At 36.9% G+C, this 27,291-nt stretch overlaps 1 protein-coding gene across 5 annotated transcripts in view; it reads right to left on the bottom strand.

The window, feature by feature from the left end:
* Positions 1–1,032: 1,032 nt before the first annotated feature.
* The window catches only part of spag9b (sperm associated antigen 9b), a 70,954-nt gene continuing 44,695 nt past the window's right edge, over positions 1,033–27,291 (bottom strand). For 4 of the 5 annotated variants that reach the window (XM_089121750.1, XM_039653831.2, XM_039653836.2 and 1 more), the window contains 21 exons: positions 26,504–26,561; positions 25,438–25,590; positions 25,298–25,349; positions 24,329–24,459; positions 22,728–22,784; positions 20,242–20,418; positions 19,029–19,158; positions 17,662–17,754; positions 17,407–17,583; positions 15,455–15,626; positions 14,973–15,170; positions 13,172–13,358; positions 11,562–11,684; positions 10,091–10,171; positions 9,939–10,006; positions 7,688–7,836; positions 6,467–6,638; positions 5,040–5,153; positions 4,421–4,597; positions 3,191–3,313; positions 1,033–1,985 (listed from right to left, as the gene is read on the bottom strand). In XM_089121750.1, the coding sequence (XP_088977876.1) occupies positions 1,870–1,985; positions 3,191–3,313; positions 4,421–4,597; positions 5,040–5,153; positions 6,467–6,638; positions 7,688–7,836; positions 9,939–10,006; positions 10,091–10,171; positions 11,562–11,684; positions 13,172–13,358; positions 14,973–15,170; positions 15,455–15,626; positions 17,407–17,583; positions 17,662–17,754; positions 19,029–19,158; positions 20,242–20,418; positions 22,728–22,784; positions 24,329–24,459; positions 25,298–25,349; positions 25,438–25,590; positions 26,504–26,561 (2,708 nt within the window). In that variant the 3' untranslated portion in view covers positions 1,033–1,869. The remainder of the gene's footprint in view (positions 1,986–3,190; positions 3,314–4,420; positions 4,598–5,039; positions 5,154–6,466; positions 6,639–7,687; positions 7,837–9,938; positions 10,007–10,090; positions 10,172–11,561; positions 11,685–13,171; positions 13,359–14,972; positions 15,171–15,454; positions 15,627–17,406; positions 17,584–17,661; positions 17,755–19,028; positions 19,159–20,241; positions 20,419–22,727; positions 22,785–24,328; positions 24,460–25,297; positions 25,350–25,437; positions 25,591–26,503; positions 26,562–27,291) is intronic. The other variant, XM_089121751.1, reaches the window with a different exon arrangement.

The raw sequence follows: 27,291 nt of genomic DNA on the forward strand, positions 1-27,291 counted from the left end.
AGCTCACATCAGAGGAACTACAGTAGTCCACATTTAAAGTGGATCAAAAAACGTCATCAAAGACGTCCTAAGACAAGAACAAATAGGTTTCGTTCAAAATTCAAGTGTTGACTATTGTAGAATATATATCGGACACCGTATGCAGATCAGTGTTTGTTTTTCAAGCACAGCTCAGTTTTGAGGTCTACTTTGCTTTCAGACTAGTGAAAGAAAACATCAAAACATCAAGTGTGTGTGTTTTATTACACTTTGCCTATTTGCGTTTGTAGATCTCAATATAACGAGTTTGAGTCGGAAACCTCCGGTTTCGGCAGCTTCTGTTTTATTCATATCTACATATTCTGAAGGGTTATTCGCCTGATTTATTAATTCATAAAAAACAGGATTTTCAGTGTTAAAAGAGAACCTGTAACTCTAATTTGTCCACAAAATCAACCAAGAATTATGAACATGTCTATATCCAGTGTTTTTTTAATTAGATAGTGCATATTTTTGCATATTTAAACAATATTTAAAAAAAAACTGTAATAGAAAATGTTTTAATGTGCGGTGGAATGTAATCGGGTAATGTCTGCATCGTGCGATGCCTTTTCTGAACTAATTTCACTTTTCTGAGCCACATTTGATTCGTTCTGTTCGTCGTCATGCAAGTGCGAACGAAACATTTGAATCGTTCACTCAACGGATTCATCCAAAACTCATTGACCGAAATTACAAACAATGAACTTTTACAAAGAACCTTTTTAGCACAAATGGCTCTTTAAAATTGAGTCAAGAACGCTAGACTTCTTTCTAGAACCTTTTTTCATTTCTAATGCAATGAAATCCAGACATTAAGTGTCCAAATACTCATTTTTTTCTTTTTGCATGTTGTGCAGTGCATTATGGGCCATTAGATGCAATAAACAAACCATGTTTGCTTTCCTTTATGGATTCTTCTCAGTAAAGGACATTTTATGTGCATCTATAAATCATCCTGTCAATTGCACATAATAATAATAATAATAATAATAATAATAATAACACAGCAAGTTCCCCAAAAATGAATGTCAGTTTAATAGATTTAAGGCAAAGATGAGAAGGATGGACATATTTATGGGACGCTGATGTCATCATGGGACGGTTCACTCTACCTTTTGCACAAACACACTCATCTAAACACACACACACACACACCCCTGTGGTCCTTAAAAAATAGTGCATAGATCATTGCAGGTACATTTCTATAAGCCATCCATCCACACTCGATCAATCATGTTTAAAAAAGAATAAAATCAAGCAGTCTACGTTTCATATACATATTTGTAATTTTATATATTTATATTCAATGTACAGAGTTACATTCTGAACAGCAAATGCTCGTTCGTAGAAATAAATACTGCGATGGCCAGTTTGCGAGCGGACCCAGCAGAACGGCAGATTACAGTCTAAAAGACGCGTACAAAAGTCTCATAAAAATATGCTTTTGTCTCTGCTCGTTTATCTACACGTTGCTTTCCTGCAAAAACTGCTCTAGTGTTAAAAAAGACAGCGGACGAGCACAACGTAAAGTTTCCGACATGATCGCAGTGAGACTATAAAATCTACTTTTCTGTGTCCTTTGGTGACATTCATATGAGGATATTGCTTTAGCGCTCATAGTGCTTTCGATCTGTGAAACCTCTTCTTCCCACAAACAAAGCCGTTTACACCCGACACGAAACCTCAAGATGCAGTGCATTGTGGTCTGTTGTGATTTCGCCCCAGAACACACACAGATTTGCATGAGAGAAATACTACAAGCCAATGCTTAACATCTTAAATAAAGCTGAACTGAGTGAGAAAGGTTTACTCCTCATTGGCCGTGACCCGTCACATGATCAGGTGACGTCACTCCTCATTGGCCATGACCTGCCACACGATCAGGTGACTGCGCTCAGCTTTGGCCAGGAAGGGCTGTAGTTTCAGTGTGGGTTCATCCAGGTTTTCTGAGTCTCCTTCATCCCCTACGGTTTGAAAGATACAGAGAGAGGAAAAGTGTGAGTGATCAGGCTTTCATTTCCTGTAATATCATCAGTAGGGCTGGGGTTGAAAATAGAAGTTTCTCTGATTTTAATTCTTCACACGATGTAAAATAAGTGTGTGTGTGAAGTTTTAGCTCATAATACCCCACAGATACTCTTATATAACATGTTAAATGTATCCCTTTTTGAGTGTGAGCAAAAACACGCCGCTTTTGTGTGTGTCCCTTTAAATGCAAATGAGCTGCTGGCACAGGGGGCGGAGCTTCAAATTCGAAAAATGTGAATATCGTTCATTTATGTCAGTAATTCAACTTAAAAGGTGAAACTAATATATTATATAGACTCAATACATGCAAAGTGAGATATTTCAAGACTTTATTTGTTATAATTGTGATGATTATGGCTTACATGAAAACCCCAAATTCAAAATTAGAATATTGTGAAAAGGTTTTCATATCTGTAATCCATATTCATCACAATTATAACAAATAAAGGCTTGAAATATCTCACTTTGCATGTAATGAGTCTATATAATATATTAGTTTCACCTTTTAAGTTGAATTACTGAAATAAATGAATATTTTGCACGATTTTCTAGTTTCTCCAGTTTTACCTGTACAGTAGTTAATTTTATTTTTATTGAACTATACGATACATATTGTTGCATTTTTGTATTGCGATATATTGTGACACGATATACAGCAACTTAAAAGGTGAAACTAATATATTATATAGACTCATTACATGCAAAGTGAGATATTTCAAGCCTTTATTTGTTATAATTGTGATGGATTATAGTTTAGGAAAGTCAAAATCAGAATATTGTGAAAAGGTTTTCATGAGCTATAATCCATAATCATCAACATTATAACAAATAAAGGCTTGAAATATCTCACTTTGCATGTAGTGAGTCTATATAATATATTAGTTTCAGCTTTTAAGTTACTGAAATAAATGAACTTTTGCACCATATTCTATTTTTTTTATTTTAACGTAGTTAATCTGGTTCATTATTTCTTCTTTTTTGCTTGTAGAAGTACTGAATTGCCATTAACTTACAAATTAAGCAGCCAAATTGAACGGTAAGGGAAAAAGTTCATTTCAAACCCTGTTTATGTCCAAATCGGTGGAACTGAATCAAATCACAAGCTTGTGAATGGAAATGGACGGTGAATGGATGCGCTCACCCATCCTGAAGTCGATGTACCCCTCTCCTCCGCTCATGACCAGCACAGATCTCATCAGATCTGGCGTGGGAGACTCGTCAGCGTTCGCCTCGACACCCGAGCCTGTGGACGACACCACCTGACCTGCAAAACCGCAGAAACATCACTTTACTCGGCGTGGGCATTCCTGGAGTCACGTGATTCGATTCTAGGAGTCATGACTCTCGATTTCGAATCAAATTTAGATTCGATATAGTAAAACTACTCTGTTTTCTTTCATTTCGGTTCGATTCTCAATTTCTTTTTCGATGTCATATTCTAAGATGTAATCCGTTAATTAAAAATAAGAATTACACTATAGTGCTTTTACCGATCAGATGAAATCCATCTTCGGCACAGAAGATGCTTCTACATAGACTATTTAATGCATATCTGAGTTGGCATAGATGCTTACACAACATATTTATATATATATATATATATATAACACTATGAGATTATTGCTCTGAAGTCTCCCTGTAGTCAATCATTTTATCCCTTAACACTCATATTTAATTAACAAAATGTCATATTTAAAAGTTTTTTCTCTTTAAAAATATTCTTCATGCCTTAAAATATCTTGAATGTAACTCGACACCTTTGCTTCATTTAGTATGCACAGTTCTATGAATATGCAAATGAGCCCCGCTCGTTAACAAAGTCTGCAACAAATGTATTGCTCATGGTTATTTCATGTTAGTTAATGCATTAACTAAGGTTAAAGCTGAATTGTGTAATATTTACGAGGATCTGTTGACAGAAATGCAATATCATACGCATAACTATGTTCAGTGGTGTATAATGACCTTATATAATGAACCGTTACGTGTTTATTAGCTTAGAAAGAGAGTTTCTCTCTACACACACTGTGGGTACGCTTACATCCACATGTTTTTACGGTGGCCCTGAATGGACAAACGCATTTCGAGGCTGCTAAAGTCAGTGAATAAAACACTCACACAATGAAGAACAAGTCACAATGATATTCGCAATGACATCGTTTCACTGAATTATTAAGTAAAAGTATCTTTGAAAAGAAACCACATTGCTTAACTGACGCTGTCTCAGACGACGACATCACTTCCTGTCGGCCACCGTAACTTCTGTTGGGTGCGATTCACAACCTCACCACTAGATGCCACTAAAACTTACACACTGCACCTTTAGCTAATGAGCCTTATTGTAAAGTGTTAGCGTGGTGGATTACTGCACCTGGGACTGCGGTGAAGAACTTGACGGCGTCTCTGTGCCCGTGGAAACACAGCTGTGCGTGTGCCATCGAGCAGAAGGGCACAAACGTGCCCGCCGTGACCTTATCACTGCTCTCGTCTCCGTAGACTCGGATCGCACCGCCGGGACGATTCGACGACGCTGATGTGTCTTTACTTCCTGTTATAGGAATAAAAAACAATGTTAAACTTTTGGCCCCTGAGTTACTAAAACACAACTAACTCTCAGGGTATTAGTAGACCGATAGCTTTCGGGTTAGTAGAATAAGTTGACATGTACAGTCAAAACAAAAATAGTAAATTTATGTTAGTGAGGAGAGCTTTTCTGTAATTGCTACTGCTCTTTTTACACACACACTGAACAACATGAAGCGTTGCTTGGTCACTGGTTGAGCTAAACTGGTATTATCTAATTGTGTAATTTAACAGATATTCAACATAATTCATGTGTGAGAGTCCAACAGAAGGACGGACAAAACCAGTCACATATCCACTGATCTGAGAACTGAGTTCTGCTCATGTTTATAAACTGATAATGTGAGAAATGTTGAAGGAGTCTGACTGTACGTTACAGTGATGACATGATCAGCTGACGCACTCACTCTCTGATAGAGGGATGGAGATGATGACGCCGTTTCCGGTACCGACCCACAGGCGGTTGCATGAAACCGTCAGCGCCGTGATCCTCACGAAAGAGAAGCCCAGTTTGCCGGTGCCTGCGACACACATTACGGCAGTCATTTCAACGGCATTAAACGACATTTTTGGGTGAACTATCTATTCCTCACCCTCATCTCTTTCCAAACCCATGTTTTGAAGCATCAGAGATTTAGCCGAATATATTAACCTTTGTGCGTTAATTAAAAAAAAAGTTACACATGGGTCCATCCATAATGGACAAAAATGTCTGTGTCAAAAATAATAATGTGAAGCTTGAGACTTAAGTTTGGTCTCATTTTAAAGAAGACACTAGGCAGATTATTAATGAAGTACAAAAAAAAAAGTTTAAAAAGTGAAAACAAAAAAATGGTGTAAGTTTATGAACATTATTTTATATAAGAAATATATTTTATGAAACATGTTGAACACAAAAAGTGCGTGAAAATAAAAATCAATAAATTTAAAACAAGTTGCGTTCCAAATTTGAAGTTGATATCTCAAAAATGAGCTTTCAGTGAGATTTTATTGGGCGCAGTAACTGATTTTCCCCATTAGATGTCAGTAAAACTCCACTAGTCACACAGCGGTTGGATTTTAGTTTTTCTCTCTCAAATATTGCACACACGATTTTTTATTACACTCATACAAACCACACTCTGACGTCCATACCAACACACGCACGCAATTACAGCTACATCATTAATTCTCCTTATAGGCCAAACCTGAGAAAATGGCACCATCTGGTAAAATATTGGTAAAAATGTACATTTTTAAGGCTTGCCAACAAAATGAAAGCCTATTAACGAATACTGCATTGTTTTGTACACCATTTTTTGGTTTCACTTTTTAAACTTTTTTTTGTACTTCATTAATAATCTGCCTAGTGTCTTCTTTAAAATGAGACCAAACTTAAGTCTTTGGTTATATATTATGCTTTATTGTATGCTGTTTTACGTTGTTTTCTGTATCTGTACAGCACTTTGGGGCAGTAGTGACTGCTTGTAAATGTGCTATATAAATAAACTTGACCTTGTAGTTAAACGGCCCTGGGATTCAATATTGCTGTTTGTTTTTGTCCTTAAGCTCCTGAGTGGAACTATTCTGTGTTACTAATGCAAAATAGATATATTAAAGGAAATAGGGGTGAAATTCCAATAAAAACACACACACCTGTGCCAAACTGTATGCAGCTGGCATTAACCGATCATTGTAATTTGGATTCATGCATTTTCTGTAATGCTATACATGCATATGTGAATTGAATTAACAAGTAAAATCATGAAAACAACTGAAAAAGACAAAGATATCTTCGTTAGTCGTATGGGTTTGGGAGTAAAGATGAGATCATTTGATCTCGTTAATGTCTCACCCAGCATCTTGCTGACGTAGGGCTCGATGTCGACGTCCTGCAGATGCTGGTGTGTGTGTGCGTGGAACAGCCGGAGCGTCGAGTCCAGGCGTATAGACACCCAGATGCCGTCCCCGTCCCACGCCAGCTGCCTCACCTGACTCTCCTTACGGGGATGGGCGTCGAACGATTTCTATTCAGTAGGGAAGAAATAAGGCGTTGTGTTACGCTGGTTTAATCACATGACTCAGACGACAGAGTGTTTGAAACTAATTAGCATAATGCCAGCCTGTGATCTTGATTGGCTGAACAGAGTCTCCTTGCCCCGCCCTCAAACACAAAAAGCCACCGAAAAGTAATTAAAAAAAATTACAAACAACTCTTCCTCGAATTAATATAGCTCATTATAGTCGCTCTAGTCCATTTAAGGCAACATGAAATCAAAACCGAACCAAAACTTCTTTTTGTTTTGCAGTGTTTATTATAAATGATCTTTTATCGTGAGCGTCATTATTGTGTTAATAATCTTGAATCAGGATCAGTGCATCTCTTCTCTGATGATGTGGGCGGGGCTTTAACCTGTCACTCACATGAGATCAGCCAATACCAAAACCACAACCATCCAATCAACTCCACACGAATACAATCAAGCCCCGCCCACATTTGCTCTCGTTCCTGAAGCGTTTCACTCGATATACGACACAGTAGAGGAGAGAAAAGGCCAACGCAAATTCACTTTCATGCAACTGGATTAAAAGATATGAATTATACACCTAATTGACTGTTTACCCTGGCTTCAAATGTAGCTTATTAAGTTGGAAACTTGAAGCCATAAAACATTCTCATTTTAAAAGCATAATAATATAGTGTTAAACAAAACATTCTTTAATAATAATAATAAATTCACAATATCATTTCAAAGTTTGGCTTCGGTAAGTTTTTTTTTTTCTGCTCAGTCTCTTCTGCTCACCAAGGCTACGTTTATTTGATCAAAAATACAGTAAAATATTATTGTAATTTAATTCATCAGTTTTCTATGTGAATATACAGTAAAGTGTAATTTATTCCTGTGATCAAAGCATCATTAGTCACATGATCCTTCACAAATCACTCTAATATGAGGATCTGAAAAATCTATGATTATAATCAGTGTTGAAAACAGTCGTGCTGATGATTCTTTTGACACTGAAAACACGTATTAATTTCTTTCAAAAACCTTTGAGATGTGTTGAAAAGTCGTACCTCTATCTTCATGGCTTTAGGCTGAACCACAAAGATCTTGTTCCTGTATCCGCACCACACCTTGTCATGCACTACAGTCATACAGCGAATCGAGTGATGCGGGCGGCCCAGATCCAGCAGGTGATAGTTGGTCAAATCCCATTGGCCATCTGTAAAACAAATACACATCATTAAAGGAGTAGTTCACTTTTGAAAAAACTTTTGCTGATAATTTACTCGCCCCCATGTCATCCAAGATGTCCTTTTCTTTCGAAAAGAAATTAAGGTTTTTGATGAAAACATTCCAGGATTTTCTCCATATAATGGACTTCAATGGGGTCCAAACGGTTCAAGGTCCAAAAGACAGTTTCAGTGCAAACTACAAACAGTTCAAAGGGCTTTAAACGATTCCAGACAATGAATAAGGGTCTTATCAAGCGAAACAAATCTTTTTTCGAGTCATTTCATTCATTGAATCAACCAAATGACTCGAAAAAAGATTAGTTCATTTCGAACAGGAGAGTCACGAACGCGCATCACAGAACAGAGCAAGGCGAGCATTGGAGCTTATAAAACTTAAACTTTGTTATTTATTTATTAAATGAGCGATCGTTTCGCTTGATAAGACCCTTATTCATCATCTGGAATCGTTTAAAGCCCTTTGAACAGTTTGTAGTTTGCACTGAAACTGTCTTTTAGACCTTGAACCGTTTGGACCCCATTGAAGTCCATTATATGGAGAAAATCCTGGAATGTTTTCATCAAAAACCTTAATTTCTTTTCGACTGAAGAAAGAAAGACATGGACATCTTGGATGACATGGGGGCGAGTAAATTATCAGCAAGAGTTTTTTTTAAAAGTGAACTACTCCTTTAAGGGAGTGTTTCTTCTGGTGTGGTGGACATTACACAGCAGCGGCCCGAAGTGATGTCCGGCCTACCCTTTATTCAAATATTATTAAAGATTTAGAAGTTGTGCATTGAATCAGTTGCTTTATTGCTGATAATAACACAATGAAACATGAGATATCATTTTTGGCCAGAAATTCTAAACGTGTGCAAAAACTAGAGGGAACCAATAAATATTAATAACACAATTCTCGATTTTTAATCAAATTTCGATTGAATATGTGCATATATTTGAGTGTAGTTTACTGTTCTGTGGTACTTTTTTTCTTACATGTCTAGAAGGAAATAATCATACTGAATTAAATGTGAACCTTGAAATTAATTTAGTTTTTCCTTCCCATTTTTTTAGTCAAGCAAATATTAATCAAAAAAATGTCCTTTAAGCTGACTGCAATCATTATACACAGTCTTCTGTAATAAATCAAGGCATTTTATTTTATTTTTGATATAAAAACGAATCGTCCTATTGTTTCCTTGTTCGTGGCTTATTGTGATTAATAAATACGTTAATAAATAAGTAACTTTAAGGGGTACTGCGAAGTTAAAGATGTGTAACACTTTAGAAAAACGAAATTTGTGAATCGATGCAAATCTGTAGAAGATTGAATCTCGATTCATATATGGAATTAATTATAAAATATTTATAATAATTAATAATAATAATAATAATTATAATATATGGAAATAACTAATTATGTTGTAGTCAAGTGACCTCTCTCTTTTTCTATGCATTTTATTGCATAGTAAGATGCATTTTTTGCCAAATAATTTTGCAAGATTAACACATTAACCAAGTTTACTAAGTTTTGTCCTTCCCTTATATTTAGAAAATTTCATCCTCATATTTGATGTGATTTTGATCTGATTTTACCAAACTTTTAGGGTCACCCCCTCCGGACATCATCACTTTTGGCCACTACTGTACAGGTGAAACTGGAAAAACTAGAATATTGTGCAAAAATTCAGTAATTCAACTTGGTGAAACTAATTCAACAAAGGTGAAACTAATATATTATATAGACTCATTACATGCAAAGTGAGATATTTCAAGACTTTATTTGTTATAATTGTGATGATTATGGCTTATATGAAAACCCCAAATACAAAATTTGAATATTGTGAAAAGGTTTTCATAAGCTGTAATCCATAATCATCAACTATTATACCAAATAAAGGCTTGAAATATCTCACTTTGCATGTAATGAGTCTATATAATATATTAGTTTCATCTTTTAAGTTGAATTACTGAACTTTTGCACGATATTCTAATTTTTCGACCTGTATATGTGGTATTGGTGAAAGAAAATGTTTTACTGATGGTAATTTAAATCTGCATTAGTTTTATTTAAAAAAAGTAATCTTACCAGCACCTCTGTGAAAGATCGCAAGCGTGCCATCAGCCAAGGCCACCAGAACACGTCCTTTCACGTGACTTCAGAGGGAAACCAGAAATAATAATGTATATCAATGAGTTTATACCCATGTAAATGAATGCAGATGATGAGAGTTTCCTTACACAATCCCCAGGACAGAGTCCTTCAGCTTGATGGAGTGAAGGCACTTTCTCCACTGCGCTACGGATGAGTGAACGTACACGCTGAAACAGAAGAAAACACTCAATACATCTCTGTTCTCAGTCAGTGCACCTCATGACCTTCCAGCTCTTCACTATTACAGGAGAAGGGTATTTAGAAATCACTGATGAATCATTCACAACCATTTTTTTAACTGAGTTTGAGAGTAAGTTTTACTTGCATAAGAGCCATAACGGTAACACTTTACAATAAGGTTCATTTATTAAACATTAGTTAATGTATTAACTAACATGAACTAACCATGAGCAATACATTTGTTACTGTTTTTGTTAATCTTTTTTAACGTTAGTTAATACAAATCCAGCTGTTCATTGTTTGTTCATGTTAGTTCACATGTTAGTATTGTTCATTCTTAGTTAATGTTAACTAATGAACCTTATTGTGAAGTGTTTCCGTCATAACTAGCCGATTAATTATTTTAAGCAGAAATTAAGAGTAATTGGAAAAAAAGCATATTTATCAACCTTTAACCTAAATATTTTTAGGGACTCTTAAATAGGGCTAAACAATTGGCGGAAAAAATGGTGGGTTTCTGATATAAACAACGATTGTGATTTGCTTTTTTTGTTTTTAGGGCTGTAAAATTTGGCTAAAATGTTGAGATTGTAGATCGATATGGCTATAAAATAATAATACTATTAGTAGAAGTACTAAATAAAAAAAAATTATACTAATATTGCAATATTTTACTGTCATTTTTGTTTTGAGCATTTAAAAAAACAACAACAATAAAATGTAATTTTACCAATATCATAATACTTCAATGCTTTGCACTAACACATATTCTGGATGTGGAGATGTACACTGTGTGTGTGTTCGTATATTTATATCTTTTAATTTTCAAGGTCAATATTTAAAAAGTTCAGATGCAAAAGCCTCTAAGTGCCATTTGAAATTTTCTTCTAGAATGATGATTTTTATCAAGCTTGTATATTAAAGTTCAGTAATTTCACTTAAATTGCAATGAGGTTTACCTATTAATTGTTATTTAAGTGAAATTACTGAACTTGAATATATAAGCTTTTTCAAATGAAAAAGAAAATTTCAAATGGCATTTAGAGGCTTTTGCATCTGAACTCTTCATTTGTTTTTTTGCATGTTTTTATTGTGTATTTATCTGTATTGTTTTGTTTTCAAAGTTCAATTTTTAATTTTACATTAAAGTCCCGCTGTGGTGTAAATCCAGCTTTTAAATGTTGTTTATATGTCTGTGGTGTTTTTAATGTGCTTTAAGACAAACCATGTGCACATTCATAAGTCGACAGCACTGCTGAGTTTTGCAGTGAACCAAAGACAGTCTCAAAAATGAGCTGCTTTTAAAAGTGCTATATGAATGAACTCGACCACTCGAAGTGTGAAAAGCCCCACCGAGTGAGGGTTTGTGGGACTCACCAGCCGTTCTGAGCGCCGAGCCACATCGTAGGCAGAACGCTGCTCATCTTGCTGGCCTCCTCTCTCATGAGGTCCTGTTCCTCAGACATTGAGCTGACGCCATCCTTCACCAGGTCACACTCCCTAGAGAAGCAGAGCGTGACAAACATCTCAGTACGCCTCAGTAATATCCGCGCGTTACACTCACAGACAAACGTTGTGTTAAAGGGGTGCTATAATGCCCCTTTCACAAGATGTAAAATAAGTCTATCTGTGTGTGTGTGTGTGTGTGTGAAGTTTTCAGCTCAAAATACCCCACAGATATTTTTATGGCATGTTAAAATTGTTACTTTTCGAGGGTGAGCAAAAAAGCACCGTTTTTGTGTCTGTCCCTTTAAATGCAAATCGGGGGCGGAGCTTCAAGAGCTGAAAATGTCAAAAACGTTTAGCCTTTTATGTTCAAACAACGGAGTCAGACAAAGATGGAGAGATGATAACTCAATTCTAAATGGTTAGTTGATGAATTTATGAATATCTTCTAGTCTTTGATTAGCATATTCTGTCATGAGAATCTGTAAATCACGTTCCGTGGGCGGGGTTTACGTAAATTGTAGGGTTGGTGATGTCACTCACCCGGGAGGAATGTCGTGTAGTCCCTACAAGCCGTTTGTTGTCACTTTTAAAAAAAAACTTTTGCTGATAATTTACTCGCCCCCATGTCATCCAAGATGTCCATGTCTTTCTTTCTTCAGTCGAAAAGAAATGAAGGTTTTTGATGAAAACATTCCAGGATTTTCTCCATATAATGGACTTCAATGGGGTCCAAACGGTTCAAGGTCCAAAAGACAGTTTCAGTGCAAACTACAAACTGTTCAAAGGGCTTTAAACGATTCCAGACGATGAATAAGGGTCTTATCAAGCGAAACGATCGCTCATTTAATAAATAAATAACAAAGTTTAAGTTTTATAAGCTCAAATGCTCGCCTTGCTCTGTTCTGTGATGCGCGTTCGTGACTCTCCTGTTCGAACTCGTTCATCAAAATGAACGAATCTTTTTCCGAGTCATTTAGCTCATTCAACGAACGAAATTAACGAATTGACTCGGAAAAAGATTCGAACAGGAGAGTCACACAGAACAGAGCAAGGCGAGCATTTGAGCTTATAAAACTTAAACTTTGTTATTTATTTATTAAATGAGCGATCGTTTCGCTTGATAAGACCCTTATTCATCGTCTGGAATCGTTTAAAGCCCTTTGAAGCGGCACTGAAACTCTCATTTGGACCTTGAACCGTTTGGACCCCATTGAAGTCCATTATATGGAGAAAATCCTGGAATAATTTCATCAAAAACCTTCATTTCTTTTCGACTGAAGAAAGAAAGACATGGACATCTTGGATGACATGGGGGCGAGTAAATTATCAGCAAGTTTTTTTAAAAGCGAACTACTCCGTTAAAAAGCTATTTCCATTTGCTTTGAACTCTGCACATGTTGTTTATGCTCAAACTAACGTTACACAACGTTATTCATAATCAAGCACCCCTTTAAACTTGTGCTTTAAAAATAAAGCTGGACTTGTAACGAGTTTCCCCAACACTGATGGAGGCCGAGACGTGAAGTGCTGTGTATGACCTCTGAGTGTAGCTGGACGGCGTGTCTCTGCTGTTCTGCACTCCCAGCGGGTCGGTGAACACGTGTTCGGTGTAGATGCCGGTCTGGCTCTCGTCTACAGGCGTGCTAGTGCTGCTTTCTGTGGCCTCCAGAGCTTCTTCTGCTGACGGCGCTGCGTCCGGCCTGTGCTGACCCAAAACCGCATCCCCTGAGAGATACACAAACACAGTCAGCTATCTAATAAGTGAACCTAAACAGTTGAGAAAGAAAATGCACGTGTAACAGTATATTGGATCCGTGCGTCAGGTCTTAAAGTGACAGTAACCTAATATACCTGCTGCCAAATCATGAGATAACATTAAAAATATCTATATTGTAGTTATTGTACTATTGTATATCTATTGTATCTGTTCCGGTTCTTCTTATTATTATTCTTCCGTTTCCGACTGGGCGTCTATGGCAGCCCATAGACCCGTTTGCGGGAAAGTTGTTTTGGTTTGACATTCTGATAGAGGACAATCCCAACATTAAATATACCAATTTTGGTGTTTTTAACTCATTCCCTCTAGCGCCACCACCTGTCCAAAGTTTCAATTTATTATGCTAATAGCTTTTGAACCGTAAGGCCTATCAGCAAAATTCATGCCGATTCGATTGCACCATCATAAAAAATGGCCGCCATTTTGAATTGACCAAAAAACCTACTTTTGCGAACTCGTCCTAGAAGGTTTGTCCGATTTTCAACAAAATTGCACCAGATCATCTCCAGGCAGTGGCAACAAAAAGTTATGGAATTTAAGTTGATTCGCTTAACCGTTTTCGATAAACGCACAAACTAATTTTGCGTAGCGCTTGCGAAAACACACGCAAGGCTGTAATCTCCGCAACGCTTAATCGTATTCAGACCAAACTTGGTACATGTCATCACAAGCATGAGCATGTAGATGCTGCATTTCGGTGCAGCGCCACCTACTGGTCCGGAGATATGAAAAATTGCTATTTTTGTACATAACTTCTGAATGGTTTATCCAAAAATCATAAAAGTGGTCTCGTTAGATTCAGGGCGTAATGCCGAGTCGACTGATATCCAATTTTCCCAGATCGGCCAATTTGAATTATGTGCTAAAATGCTGTATTTTTCGAACGCATGAACGAATTGTTACGAAGCTCGGTATGGGTCGTCAGTACGATGCCCTGAAGGAGCCTGAGAAGTTAATTCGAAACAGCGCCACTTAGTGGTAAAATTAAATTTTCAAATGCTTATAACTCTGGCTGTTTTTGACTTATTTTCACGGGAGTGAAAATTCCTGAATCCTTGCCGATTCCAACGATTCCATGCTAGGTTTCGTCTTACAGTTTGTGTAGCGTTGCGATTTAGCATTTAAAAAACATTTTTCCGATATTTTCGAAACCGCTAGTCCGATCGAGACGAAACCAGAAGTTAGAAGTTTGGAAACACAAGTCGATGGCTACATGCTAATGCCCAAATGCCAAAATATTGATAGTAAGGGGTAGTAAAATTCAATCAAAGTCACGTGTCAATCATTTTTTTACGTATTGTTTTCACATAAATGTCTATAACTCCGAAGCGAATTGAGATATTTCCACCAAAATTGGCACACAAATGTATGGGCTTTTGTATGGAGTTTTTTTGTATTTCTAATCAAATGAATCCAGGCATGGTGAGCAGAAGAGACTTCTTTTAAAAACATTACAAATCTTACTGATCCAAAACTTTTGAGTGGTTGTGTATTTCCCAACTTCTATATAGCCCTAAGCGAAGTACGGAAACGTGTGTTCTTCGGGATGGAGGCTGAGTTACCGGAGGTGGAGTTGTTGCAGACGGTTTGAGGGACGGCCACGGGTCCGTCAGTGGAGCAGTCGACGACAGTGATGCCCTCCAGACCCCTGTCAGGGCCCGTGGACACAGTGCTGTCTGCACAGCTGAGTTTACGCGCACCTTCACCCTCGCCACCAGCGCTCAGGTCCTCTCCAACGGGGTAATCCGTCTCACGAGCACCTGACGCACACACACAACCCATCTGTGGACACTAGTGCTGTCAAAATGGCTGAAAAGCTCAATTCAAACTCTTTCTTAAATATTATTATATATTTATTCGGATTCTAACGGCACTAATTAATGTTACGGGGGGTGGGGGAGGTGCTGTGTTGTCTCCTATTCCCACAAGAGGGCGCAAGTGAGTGCACTGAGCAATTATAAACCGAATCAAGCATCGCATCTTTAATTGAAATGAAATAACATTCACTTTTCAAGAATGTGTTAAAGTGTGGGCGTCCTCTGACCTGGAACGCTGGCGATGCACAACACGTGAGAGTTACAGACGAAGAAGCTCTCCAGGACGTTTCCGGGCTGGTTGGCGTCGATCACGATGACCTTTGAGGCGGCGTGTGTCGTGGTGCAGATCCACACCAGGCTGGAGAGCTCATCCTGATGCTTCAGCTCCTTCTCCTGCTCCTGCACACACACACACACACACACACACACGACATGCGGAGCAGATTAATCATTGTACAGCCCTAGACTGCGTTTTTATTGTGATTGTGATGGTGTGTGTGTGTGTGAGAGAGAGAGAGAGTGAGTGAGTGTGTGTGTGTGAGAGTGTGCGATTGTGTGTGTGTGTGTGTGAGAGAGATTTTGTGTGTGTGTGATTGTGTGTGTGTGTGTGTGTGTGTGTGTGTGTGAGAGTTCACTGAGTTCCTGCTCGAGTCGGTGTTGTTTTCATTGTATGTGTGTTAGAGAGTGTGTGAGAGTTTGTAAGTGAGTGTGTGTGAGAGTGTATGTGAGAGTTTGTGTGTGTGAGTGTGATTATGTGTGTTGTTTTGATTGCATGCATGTTAAGAGTGTGTGAATGTGTGATTATGTGTGTGTAGTTTTGATTATATGTGTGTGTGAGAGTGTGTGTGTGTGTGTGTGATTATGTGTGTGTAGTTTTGATTATATGTGTGTGTGAGAGTGTGTGTGAGAGTGTGATTATGTGTGTGTAGTTTTGATTATATGCGTGTGTGAGTGTGTGATTATGTGTGTGTAGTTTTGATTATATGTGTGTGTGTGTGTGTGTAGTTTTGATTATATGTGTGTGAGTGTGTGATTATGTGTGTGTATTTTTGATTATATGTGTGTGAGAGTGTGTGATTATGTGTGTGTAGTTTTGATTATATGTGTGTGAGTGTGTGATTATGTGTGTGTAGTTTTGATTATATGTGTGTGTGTGTAGTTTTGATTATATACGTGTGTGAGTGTGTGATTATGTGTGTGTAGTTTTGATTATATGTGTGTGTGTGTAGTTTTGATTATATACGTGTGTGAGTGTGTGATTATATGTGTGTATTTTTGATTATATGTGTGTGAGAGTGTGTGAGAGAGTGTGTTAGTGTGTGTGTGAGTGTGATTACGTGTGTGTTGTTTTAATTGCATGCGTGTTAGAGAGTGTGTGATTGTGTGTGTGTAGTTTTGACTATATGTGTGTGTTAGAGTGTGTGTGAGAGTGTGATTATGTGCGTGTAGTTTTGATTATATGTATGTGTGAGAATGTGTGTGAGAGTGTGTGATTATGTGTGTATTTTTGATTATATGTGTGTGTGTGTGTGTGTGTGTGTGTGTGTGTGTGAGAGAGAGTGTGATTATCTATGTGTATTTTTGATTATATGTGTGTGTAGTTTTGATTATATGCGTGTGTGATTATGTGTGTGTAGTTTTGATTATATGTGTGTGTGTGTGTGGTTTTGATTATATGTGTGTGTGAGTGTGTGATTATGTGTGTGTATTTTTGATTATATGTGTGTGAGAGAGTGTGTTAGTGTGTGTGTGAGTGTGATTATGTGTGTGTTGTTTTAATTGCATACGTGTTAGAGAGTGTGTGATTGTGTGTGTGTAGTTTTGATTATATGTGTGTGTGTGAGTGTGTGAGTGTGATTATGTGTGTGTTGTATTAATTGCATGCGTGTTAGAGAGTGTGTGATTGTGTGTGTGTAGTTTTGATTATATGTGTGTGTGAGTGTGTGATTATGTGTGTGTATTTTTGATTATATGTGTGTGAGAGAGTGTGTTAGTGTGTGTGTGAGTGTGATTATGTGTGTGTTGTTTTAATTGCATACGTGTTAGAGAGTGTGTGATTGTGTGTGTGTAGTTTTGATTATATGTGTGTGTGTGAGTGTGTGAGTGTGATTATGTGTGTGTTGTATTAATTGCATGCGTGTTAGAGAGTGTGTGATTGTGTGTGTGTGTGTGTGCTCACCGTGAGCTCCTGCTCGAGTCGGTCGAGGCTGCTCTGAGATCCTCTCTTGTTCCTCCTGAGGCCGACGGAGTCGCTCTCGTCTCCAGACACGTCTTTATAAAACACACTCGCTCCCACGATACAGCCTCCGTCACGAGTCTTACCACCTGACAGATTCACTCCTGCAGCGCACCACAGCTACACACACACACACACACACACAGTCAGACGGCGTGAGTAAGCACAGAGCCGGACTCAGACGGGACACAGGCTCACCTTCATGGAAGCATCTTTCTCATCCAGCGGCCGCAGGTACACCGGCACCGGCAGGTTCTTGATCTTGTTCTCCGCTTGTCCACCATCGGAAACCTACACACACACAAGATGGCGGCTTTAACACTAATATGAACTTTTTTAACCATAAACAACAAAAACAAACATTTGTATTGCAAGCAATGCAAGCACTGTATAAATGTGAACTGAAAAACAATATAAAAAGTAAACTCTGAGCTATTAGCCAACGTACTGCACTACAATAACTAAACCTGAAATAAATAAATAAATAAAAACTATACAGAGAAAAAGCGCAATAACAATATGATGTCAGTATCCGCGTTTCCATTAGCCTTCAGATATTCATCTGCTTCATTTCAAATCCCACAAACACTGAGAATGAAACAATTTTCAAATGAAACTATTATTTTCTGTCTGCATTTACAGGTCACCTGACGTCCGTAACAGTCGATCATTATTAAAAGGTGCATTGCGCAACATTTCACGTTAAAAATAGCTGTTTTTCTAACCCATACATGTTTAAACAATCATCTGATGGGCTGAATGAGCCCTTCTATAATCCTGTACAGTGAAATAAATAAGAGGGATTCGGGGCTTTGAGCTCTGGCTGCAGTTCCGCTGTTCGCCAGAAGGGGCGTAGTTCTGCAAAAACTCAGACTTTAAAGAAGCACGGTATGGCTGGACAGAAAAGGAGAGCTTATTAAACTCATAAAAGACAAAAGGATTACGGGAAAACTGGATTCGAAACAACAAAGAAATGCCACGATTTATATTCATATGTGCCGCTCTCCCTTGCCATTAATGCTTGGAAACTCAAATGTTTCAGAGCTTCAAATATTTAAAAAAAACGTAATAGAAAGTTTGAAACCTTATGTCTCTCTTTATCAAAATATTTACTTTTTTAGTATTTTAATTCCTTTCATGTAGCTATGTGATTGTTTTGACCCTTGCTCCTTTTTTTTTTCTTTTTTTTTTCTTCTTTCTAAATCCATACTCTGTATTGATCTAAATGGAAGTGTCTTACAGTTTTTTGTATGTTCCCTGTCTTGTTCTGTACATAATGCAAAAAAAAAAAAAAAAAATTAATGCTTGGAAAACACATTTATGTCTCCTTCCATTAATAATGAGGTATTTATATATATATATATATATATATATATATATAAAAACCCACCAGCATCTGTTGCCATGATGTTTGTATTGACTCATCGTATGTTTTAGTCGCATAACATCAGTTAATGGAAACACCATCATTTTGCAATAGGTTTTTATCGTCATTTAGAAAATATCAAAAGTTTTGCGTAAATCTGTAACGGAAACGTGCGTGGCGAGTGTGTTTGAGATGTTACCTTGTGTTTGGGAGGTAAACTCCATCCGCACGCCTGTAACCTGCCGTCCTCTTTCTGCACGTGATCCTTCACCTGCCGATACTGAGCTCTCTTCTGCTCTCGACGGGACACCACACTCTCCACCTCAGCCCTACACACACACACACACACGGAGAGAGAAACTTAACACACATCAGAACCGAAAAAAAACATTCATATAACCACTCAATAACAAAACAAATAATAGTCATTATAATAATTATTATTATGATAGTCATTATTTGTACAACATATTTGTTTCATCATTATTTTAATACGAAAAAATTAAACAAATCAATATTACAAGCGCATACAATGCAGTTGTACTATAAAAAAAAATGTTTTATTATTATTAAAATAACTTTTCTTTTATTATTATTTAAATCAATGAAGAAATACAATACTATTGTACTGTAAAATATTAGTAGCATTTATTAATCATAATTATTATTATTATAAAAAATTTTCATTTTATAATAAATTTAATTCTAAACATTAAACAAATCAATAAAGAAATATGTTGCAATATACTATTGTACTATATAATAAAAAATATAACTTATGATAATTGTTATTATTGTCATTATTGTTGTCATTATTATTGAAACAACATACTCCAAATGATAAAAAAAACATAAAATTAAAATGACATTAACATTAAAATGAATAGTTTTATTTTAATATTTAAATAGCAGAAAATCAATAAAAAAATAATACTATAAAATAAAAAAATATTAATAGCATGTATTAATAATAATAATAATAATAATAATAATAATAATGTTATTATGGTAAACAATATTTTTATTTTATTATTTAAATGATAAAAATTGATATTGAAATGATAAAAGAAAGAAATACAATGACAAAAATACTATTGTTCTGTAAAATAAAATAGTATTTTAGTATGTAGTATTTTGAAAATAATGAAAACCTAATGTTTTAGTGTCTGAAATACATTATAATACTTGTAGCATTTATTTAAATTACAAGTAAAAAAATAATATTTACGGCTCTTAATTTCTGTGCTTTCAAAAGTTGAACTCGAGTGCTTATAGAGATTACGAATAATGAGCTGTGTGTGTGTGTGTGTGTGTAACAGGACAGATTTGGGCCTCGCTAATGTGTAAATTCTGGACCAAGGCTGAGACGCCATGACATGCATGTGTGTGAAGTGTGTGAGGACGTCACTCACTCCTCGTTGAGGAAGTCGAAGGCTTTGGATTTGTCGCTGGGCAGCTGAGCGATGGTGCTGCTCCTCTTCTTGACGGACGGGACCACGTGTGCGGTGGGAGCGTTGTACTTCAGGTTCACCGGGGCGTCCGGCTTCTTCCCCGCGGCGCCGGACGAGGAGCTGAAGAGTCTGCTGAAACTGGGGCACGAGGGAGAGACACACACACACTCATATGCGGACACAAGCGGCAGCAGGGGTTAGAGGTCAAAGGTTAACCGTTATGGGGTTCTAGGGTCACGTCCCAAACATGTGCCAAGCTCTGCGAAACCCAACCGGCCCGGTCTAGCCTCGATCACAGTGTGCAGACACCACATGCTGAACACACCTTCTCTAATACATCATATAGAAAATACACTAAAGGTCAAAAGATTGGGGTCGGGCAAGTCATTTCTTTACTCTTATTCAAAGAGGATGTGAGAAATTGAACAAAACTAATTTGTTTCTCTCTGAAATATGAATCAGCACGACTGTTTTCAACACTGATAATAATCATAAATGTTTCTTGAGCATCAGATCCTCATATTAGAGTGATTTCTGGAGGGTCATGTGACACTGAAGACTGGAGTTATGATGCTTTGATCACAGGAATAAATTACACTTTACTGTATATTCACATTGAAAACAGATGATTTACATTATAATAATATTTCACTGTTTACTGTATTTTTGATCTAATAAATGCAGCCTTGGAACATCTATTAAAAACATTTGTTTTTTTTTTTAATCTTACGGACCACAATCTTTTGAACAGAGGCATGTATATTATAGTTATTTACAAAAATGAGAAATTCCAGATTTTTTGTTATTGGTATTTTGGGCATGCTCCCCCGCTTTGTTTTTGTGCAAATAAATAATCTTAAAGGAGTAGTTCACTTTAAAAAAAACTTTTGCTGATAATTTACTCGCCCCCATGTCATCTAAGATGTCCACGTCTTTCTGTCTTCAGTGGAAAAGAAATTAAGGTTTTTGATGAAAACATTCCAGGATTTTCTCCATATAATGGACTTCAATGGGGTCCAAACGGTTCAAGGTCCAAAAGACAGTTTCAGTGCAAACTACAAACTGTTTAAAGGGCTTTAAACGATTCCAGACGATGAATAAGGGTCTTATCAAGCGAAACGGTCGCTCATTTAAAAAATAAATAACAAAGTTTAAGTTTTATAAGCTCAAATGCTCGCCTTGCTCTGTTCTGTGATGCGCGTTCGTGACTCTCCTGTTCGAACTCGTTCATCAAAATGAACAAATCTTTTTCGAGTCATGACTTGAAAGGTCCTTGATAAGACCCTTATTCATCGTCTGGAGTCGTTTAAAGCCCTTTGAACAGTTTTTTGGACCATGAACCGTTTGGACCCCATTGAAGTCCATTATATGGAGAAAATCCTGAATGTTTTCATCAAAAACCTTAATTTCTTTTCGACTGAAGAAAGAAAGACATGGACATCTTGGATGACATGGGGGCGAGTAAATTATCAGCAAAAGTTTTTTGAAAAGTGAACTACTCCTTTAATCCTAAAGGTTTTTAGGAAACAACTGGTCCAAATAGAGCTGCACGATTCTGGATAAATTTAAGATTTTTTTTGATCGATACGTAGCATGTGTCGCATCACACCTTGTGCAAGACCAGCATTAGTGGTTTAAAAGTATATAAATGTGTATTTTGTTATAAATGTCGGCTGGTTTGTCTAGATCAGACTCTTATTCCTCGGCGGGATACTGAAACTCGCATTTGAACCCTCAAATTGGACCCCATTGAAGTCACTATATGATGAACAATCCTGGAGTGTGTTCCTCAAAAACCTTAATTTCTATTCGACTGAAGAAAGAAAGACGTGAACATCTTGGAGAGTAAACTATCAGGACATTTAACGACTCATTGTCAATCATTGAGGAATGAATAGATTGTGTCCTTTTAACGATTAATCGTGCAGCTCTAATTCCAAACCTAAACATATCTAAGACTAATCCGTCCCCAACACACCTTCTGCAAACACACAGGACAACATGAGCACAGAGAACACACAGGAGCACACAAGAGGAGAATGAATGGGTTTAAAATAGATGCAAAACCTTAAATGCCCCCAAACGCAAACCCCCGAGTAGACCGACATGACCCGAGAACGGCGTTTCAATGAAGAAAACAAGATGCTTTTCTGCCAAACCCTTTAAAAGTAAGTGTAATGAACGCTCAAGCATTAGTCCCGTGAAGTTTACAGCAAATTCCTGTTACGCTTCTGTAAAAGCTTAAAAAACAACCCCATTCCCAGAACACATTTTTGGATTCAAGGATCAAACCAAGTGCAAGTTTTACTAGGTTTACTAAGATTTACCTACATCCTAGAAGGAAAACAAATAAAAGGGGGACATAAAATGAGATAGTTTGAACGCCAAACCACACAAAAAACCAATATAACAGCAAACTTTCAGGAGGATAAGAAGTTGTTGCTTACAACTGCCAGATACTGGACTTTTTCTTCTCCGACAAGGCTGGATTCTCTCTCGATGCTCTGAAGCGAACAACAAAAACACACTTCAGTCCATGCAAACCAGTTGGGGAGACGGTGTTGATTAGGGATCTGTGCATCTTATAAGGTGAAAAAACAACAACTTGGATATCGTTCACATTTAGTCTTATTGCAAAACATTTCATTGTAGCTGAATATCATGAACACAAACCAACAGGCTAAAGAGCTAAAAATACCATAGAAAAACAACTAACTAAACTAATATAAATGTAAAGCATTAATAAAGACAAGTAAACTCGCAATAAAGCTGAACAAAGATACGACTGAAATAAACCGTGTTTTAGATTTTCAGGTGCAAACAAACTATAACACTGCAGTAAATATACATTAAAAATATAGTTATTCGGTCCAGAATGAGTGCATTTTCTCTGTCTTTGTTGTTTGATTAGCGTTATTATATAGACGGCAGCAGGAATATTAGGCTAAAGTCACTTTAAGAGTTGCATATGCCGACAGCACAGAGAGCAGCACGCCTCGTGCTCAAATGGGTTAAACTTCACTTTTTCTGTGAATATGTTTTGAATGTATGTGCAGCACATGAAATAGTGCACGAGTCTATGGAGGACCAAACCTATAAAGATTCAAAATTTATGTATAATTATATATTGTCCCACATTTATTTATGCATTTATTTATTTACACTTTTATTTATGTATATATGCATTTACTTTCACATTTATATATGAATATGTATTATACACAAATAAAAGTGGAAATTAATACATGTGGGAAAATATATAATTATACATAAATGAATGGCCATTTATTTAAATGTTTTTTACATTTCTTCGCTTATTTATTTATTCATATTTAATTTTTATAGGTTTGGTCCTCCATATGAGTCGTCTTGCGCTTTAACCCTAAAACTGTATTCTGGACAAATGTGGGCAAAATAGTTTTGATTTATTTTTTAAAAAAAATACTTCCCTTTATCTGAGCGGTACAAGTCTTGGCTACTTTTCCTTAGTTTGCCTCCTGAACACACACAATTTTTTTTACTCAATTCTACAAAGTTAAGTGGGTGAAAAAAAAACTCCTTAATCTTGTATTTGGGTCAAAAATGGGCACCCGTAGAAATGAATGGGGAAAACTGTAATTTAGAGCAGTCTAAAATAAGCCAAAATAAGACAGAATGATATTTTAATGTAGTTAAAAAAAATAAAACATAAAAATAACCATAATTTACATAGAAAATATGGTACTTTTTGAAGTAAATAAATTCAAAAATACCCCCAAAATAAAATAAAAAAACAACATAAATGGATAGATAAAACTTTATCGAAGGCAGTGATATAACATTTATAATAAATAAAAATTAGGATCACACCTGAGTCCTCTGTGCCCACATTTGTCCACAATTACAGGATTTAGGGCTATAAAGTGAAAACGGTTTGAGGGTTAAATGTTTAAAGTCATATTGAATATCGATAAGAGGAATCGAAATGCACATTTGTTAACAAGTATCCGATTCCAGAACTGATTCTGTATTCCAAGCCTAGTGTTGATTGGTCACGAGCGAGACTGACCGGATCATCTCGGTCCACCTGACGGCCTCCTGCAACTCCATCAGACGCTCCTTATACTGGTTCCTCTCCATCAGGACTCGGGCCATCTCCACCCGTGTGAAGCGCTTGCGCTGGGCCGTCGGCACGTCGCTCTGAGGGACACACGGCAAAAACCCATCGCGTTAGAGAGCGTTTTACCATTACAAATCAATTAAACAGAGTTTAAAGTCGCCATGAAATCAAAACTGACATTATACATGACATACCGGAGACACTCGAAAAATTAGAATATGGTGCAAAAGTTCATTTATTCCAGAAATTCAACTTAAAAGGTGAAACTAATATATTATATAGACTCATTACATGCAAAGTGAGATATTTCAAGCCTTTATTTGTTATAATTTTGATGATTATGGATTACAGATATGAAAACCCCAACTTGAAAAGGTTTTCATCAGCTGTTACCCATCTTGTTAACATCTTCTCTGATGATGTGGGCAGGGAAACCTGTCACTCATGAGATCAGCCAATAGCACACCACAACCATCCAATCAACTCCACATCAAGCCCCGCCCACATGTGTTCTTGTTCCAAAAGCGTTTCGCTCGAGTAGAGGAGCAAAGACGAGCTGTTTTGGGAATTTAACGAATCAGATTCGACGATGAAAATCCAGCCCTAGTAGTTAATATACTTGTGAACTATTAATTGTTTTGTTTTACAGAGCAGCTGTATCCCAAGGTCTTCTAATATATAATTCTATTCTCATAGTTTCAGTTGATGAGAAAATACTTTGAGGTTAAAAGTAAATTAACTTATACTGTTCATATTTGATAATATTTTATTTATGTGGTGGGAATTTTTAAATAAAGGATAATTTTAAAATATCAGGCGCACTTAGAATTGTTTTCGACTTCCTCAACATCTTAAAGAAGATCACTGAACCGTGAGTCGTCTTAACAGATCCTGGACAGATTTCTAACGTCGACTTACATCATCGTCCTCTTTCGTCTTCACTTTGGCTTCCTCGGCCTCAGCTCGGACTCTGTTTGGACAAAAGCACAAAAGCTTGAGTCAGAAAGAGCTCGTCTCCGGCTGAAAGCGGATGTGTGTCGGTGTGTTTCCTGACGAACCGCTTGAGCTCGTCCTCCAGCTGTTTGTTCCTCTCCTCCAGTTTGTCTTTGGTGTGTTTCAGGACCTCCAGTTCTCCCTGAAGAACGTCTTTCTCGCACACCAGCTCATCCACACGAGCGATCAGATCGTTCTTCACCACATTCAGAGCGTTCCTGCAGCAAACAAAGACATAAAAGAGGATCTGTTGTTTATGTTGATTATTTTCCTCATATTCTCCATTGTTGCGGCTCCTCTCATCCCAGTCTGTCAGGAACGCTCTGTTCACTTGAAGCCCCTCCTCCTGAAAAGCACACTGTGCTCTGATTGGTCGGCTGGAGCAGCGTGTGACTGGTCGAGTGCTGAGTGTGTTTGTGAAATGCCCCGCCCCTAATTACCATAACTCAACCAGGCCCCGCCCCTTTATTCTGCGCATTAATTATTATAATGAGGAATATTGTGACGTGTTCATTCCCGGAAGAAACTCAAGACTACAAACTAGTTCAAAAACACTGACAGAGTCTCAAAAATATGCATTTTAAATATATCTAATTGTATAAATGATAAGAGAATAACTAATATAGAGAAAGAAAACATTAAGACATTATACACTCCCATTGCTCTATTCTTACCAATTATATGACAGAGACAATAAACATCTAGTGATATCGGACTGTTATGAACCATTCGTAGACTCACAAATCAGTCTTAAACTAACGAGTTATCAACGCAAATTGGTTTAACGACTTATAATTGCCATTATTACTATGAACTGAACTAAGAATTGAGTAATTGTGAGGGCAAATGTTAAAAATGTTAATTTGTGAGGTTACTTCCTGGCTTTTTAAATTGCAATATGCAGTACCATACCCTTTTGTTGTAATAAATGATATTTTAAAAGGATTTCTTCTTAATTTGACTCGTTTAAAAACATTCAGTTGAAAGGATTGCTGTAACTCCTATAAACCAGCAGGTGGCAGTAGAAGCACTGCATTCAGAGGAAATACACACTAAAAGCAGGTTGTTTTGTGTTTTTCAGCTGGTGTGTAAGTCAGAAAACCAAATCCCACATTACGACTGTGTCCTTACTTTGTCTCCAGTAGCTGAGTGTTCTCATGGATCAGATGTTCGACTTCACGACCCATACCTGCATGACAACAACATAAAACAGATTTAATTTTTCACAAATATACATCTACGGTAATCATCCACAGATCTCTGAAAACCCCACCAGAGACCAGAGAATATGAAATCATGCTTACCAAAGAAATTAAGGTCTAAAATTGGCATGCAAACCAAAAGAACGAGAAAAAGGATCAGTGAATGACCAAAACAAACTCAAGTGAAATACAAATTAATAACGGGTCCACCACTATATCCTAACCAGAAGCATCACACAACAGACGCTCTTTATTCCACGCAAATCTGACTTTATCTGAAGTCTGCTGTGTCATTTCTAAATGATCATAACTTTGCTGATAACACAATTATCTGCAGTCCTGATCCATAATTTAGACTTTTTTATCAAGTAAACGCCTGTTAGTGTAACTGTGAAAATCTTCAGTGTCGTTCTGCGCTGATTTTGATCAAGTAAACATAACTTTTTATATTGTTAGTAATATTTCAACTGCACTGAAGCAGGTTTATCTGATTTCCTCAAATATGATCATCAGGCTTTTAAAGAAGGTTTATCTGTAAATCATCATTGTATTGCATTGCATTATATGTTTTAAAACTACAGATCTTTGATCATAAAACCAAGCATTTATCATCTTACTAAGACATTATTGGCAGATATTGATATTTATATTAATTTTATGTCAGTATCTGCTTTACCGTTATAAAGAATTAACTGATTTATATCTGCAGCAAATTTA

The sequence above is a fragment of the Pimephales promelas genome, chromosome 17 (genome assembly GCF_988280905.1).
Source record: "Pimephales promelas chromosome 17, fPimPro1.hap1.1, whole genome shotgun sequence".
NCBI classification, from domain to species: Eukaryota; Metazoa; Chordata; class Actinopteri; order Cypriniformes; family Leuciscidae; genus Pimephales; species Pimephales promelas.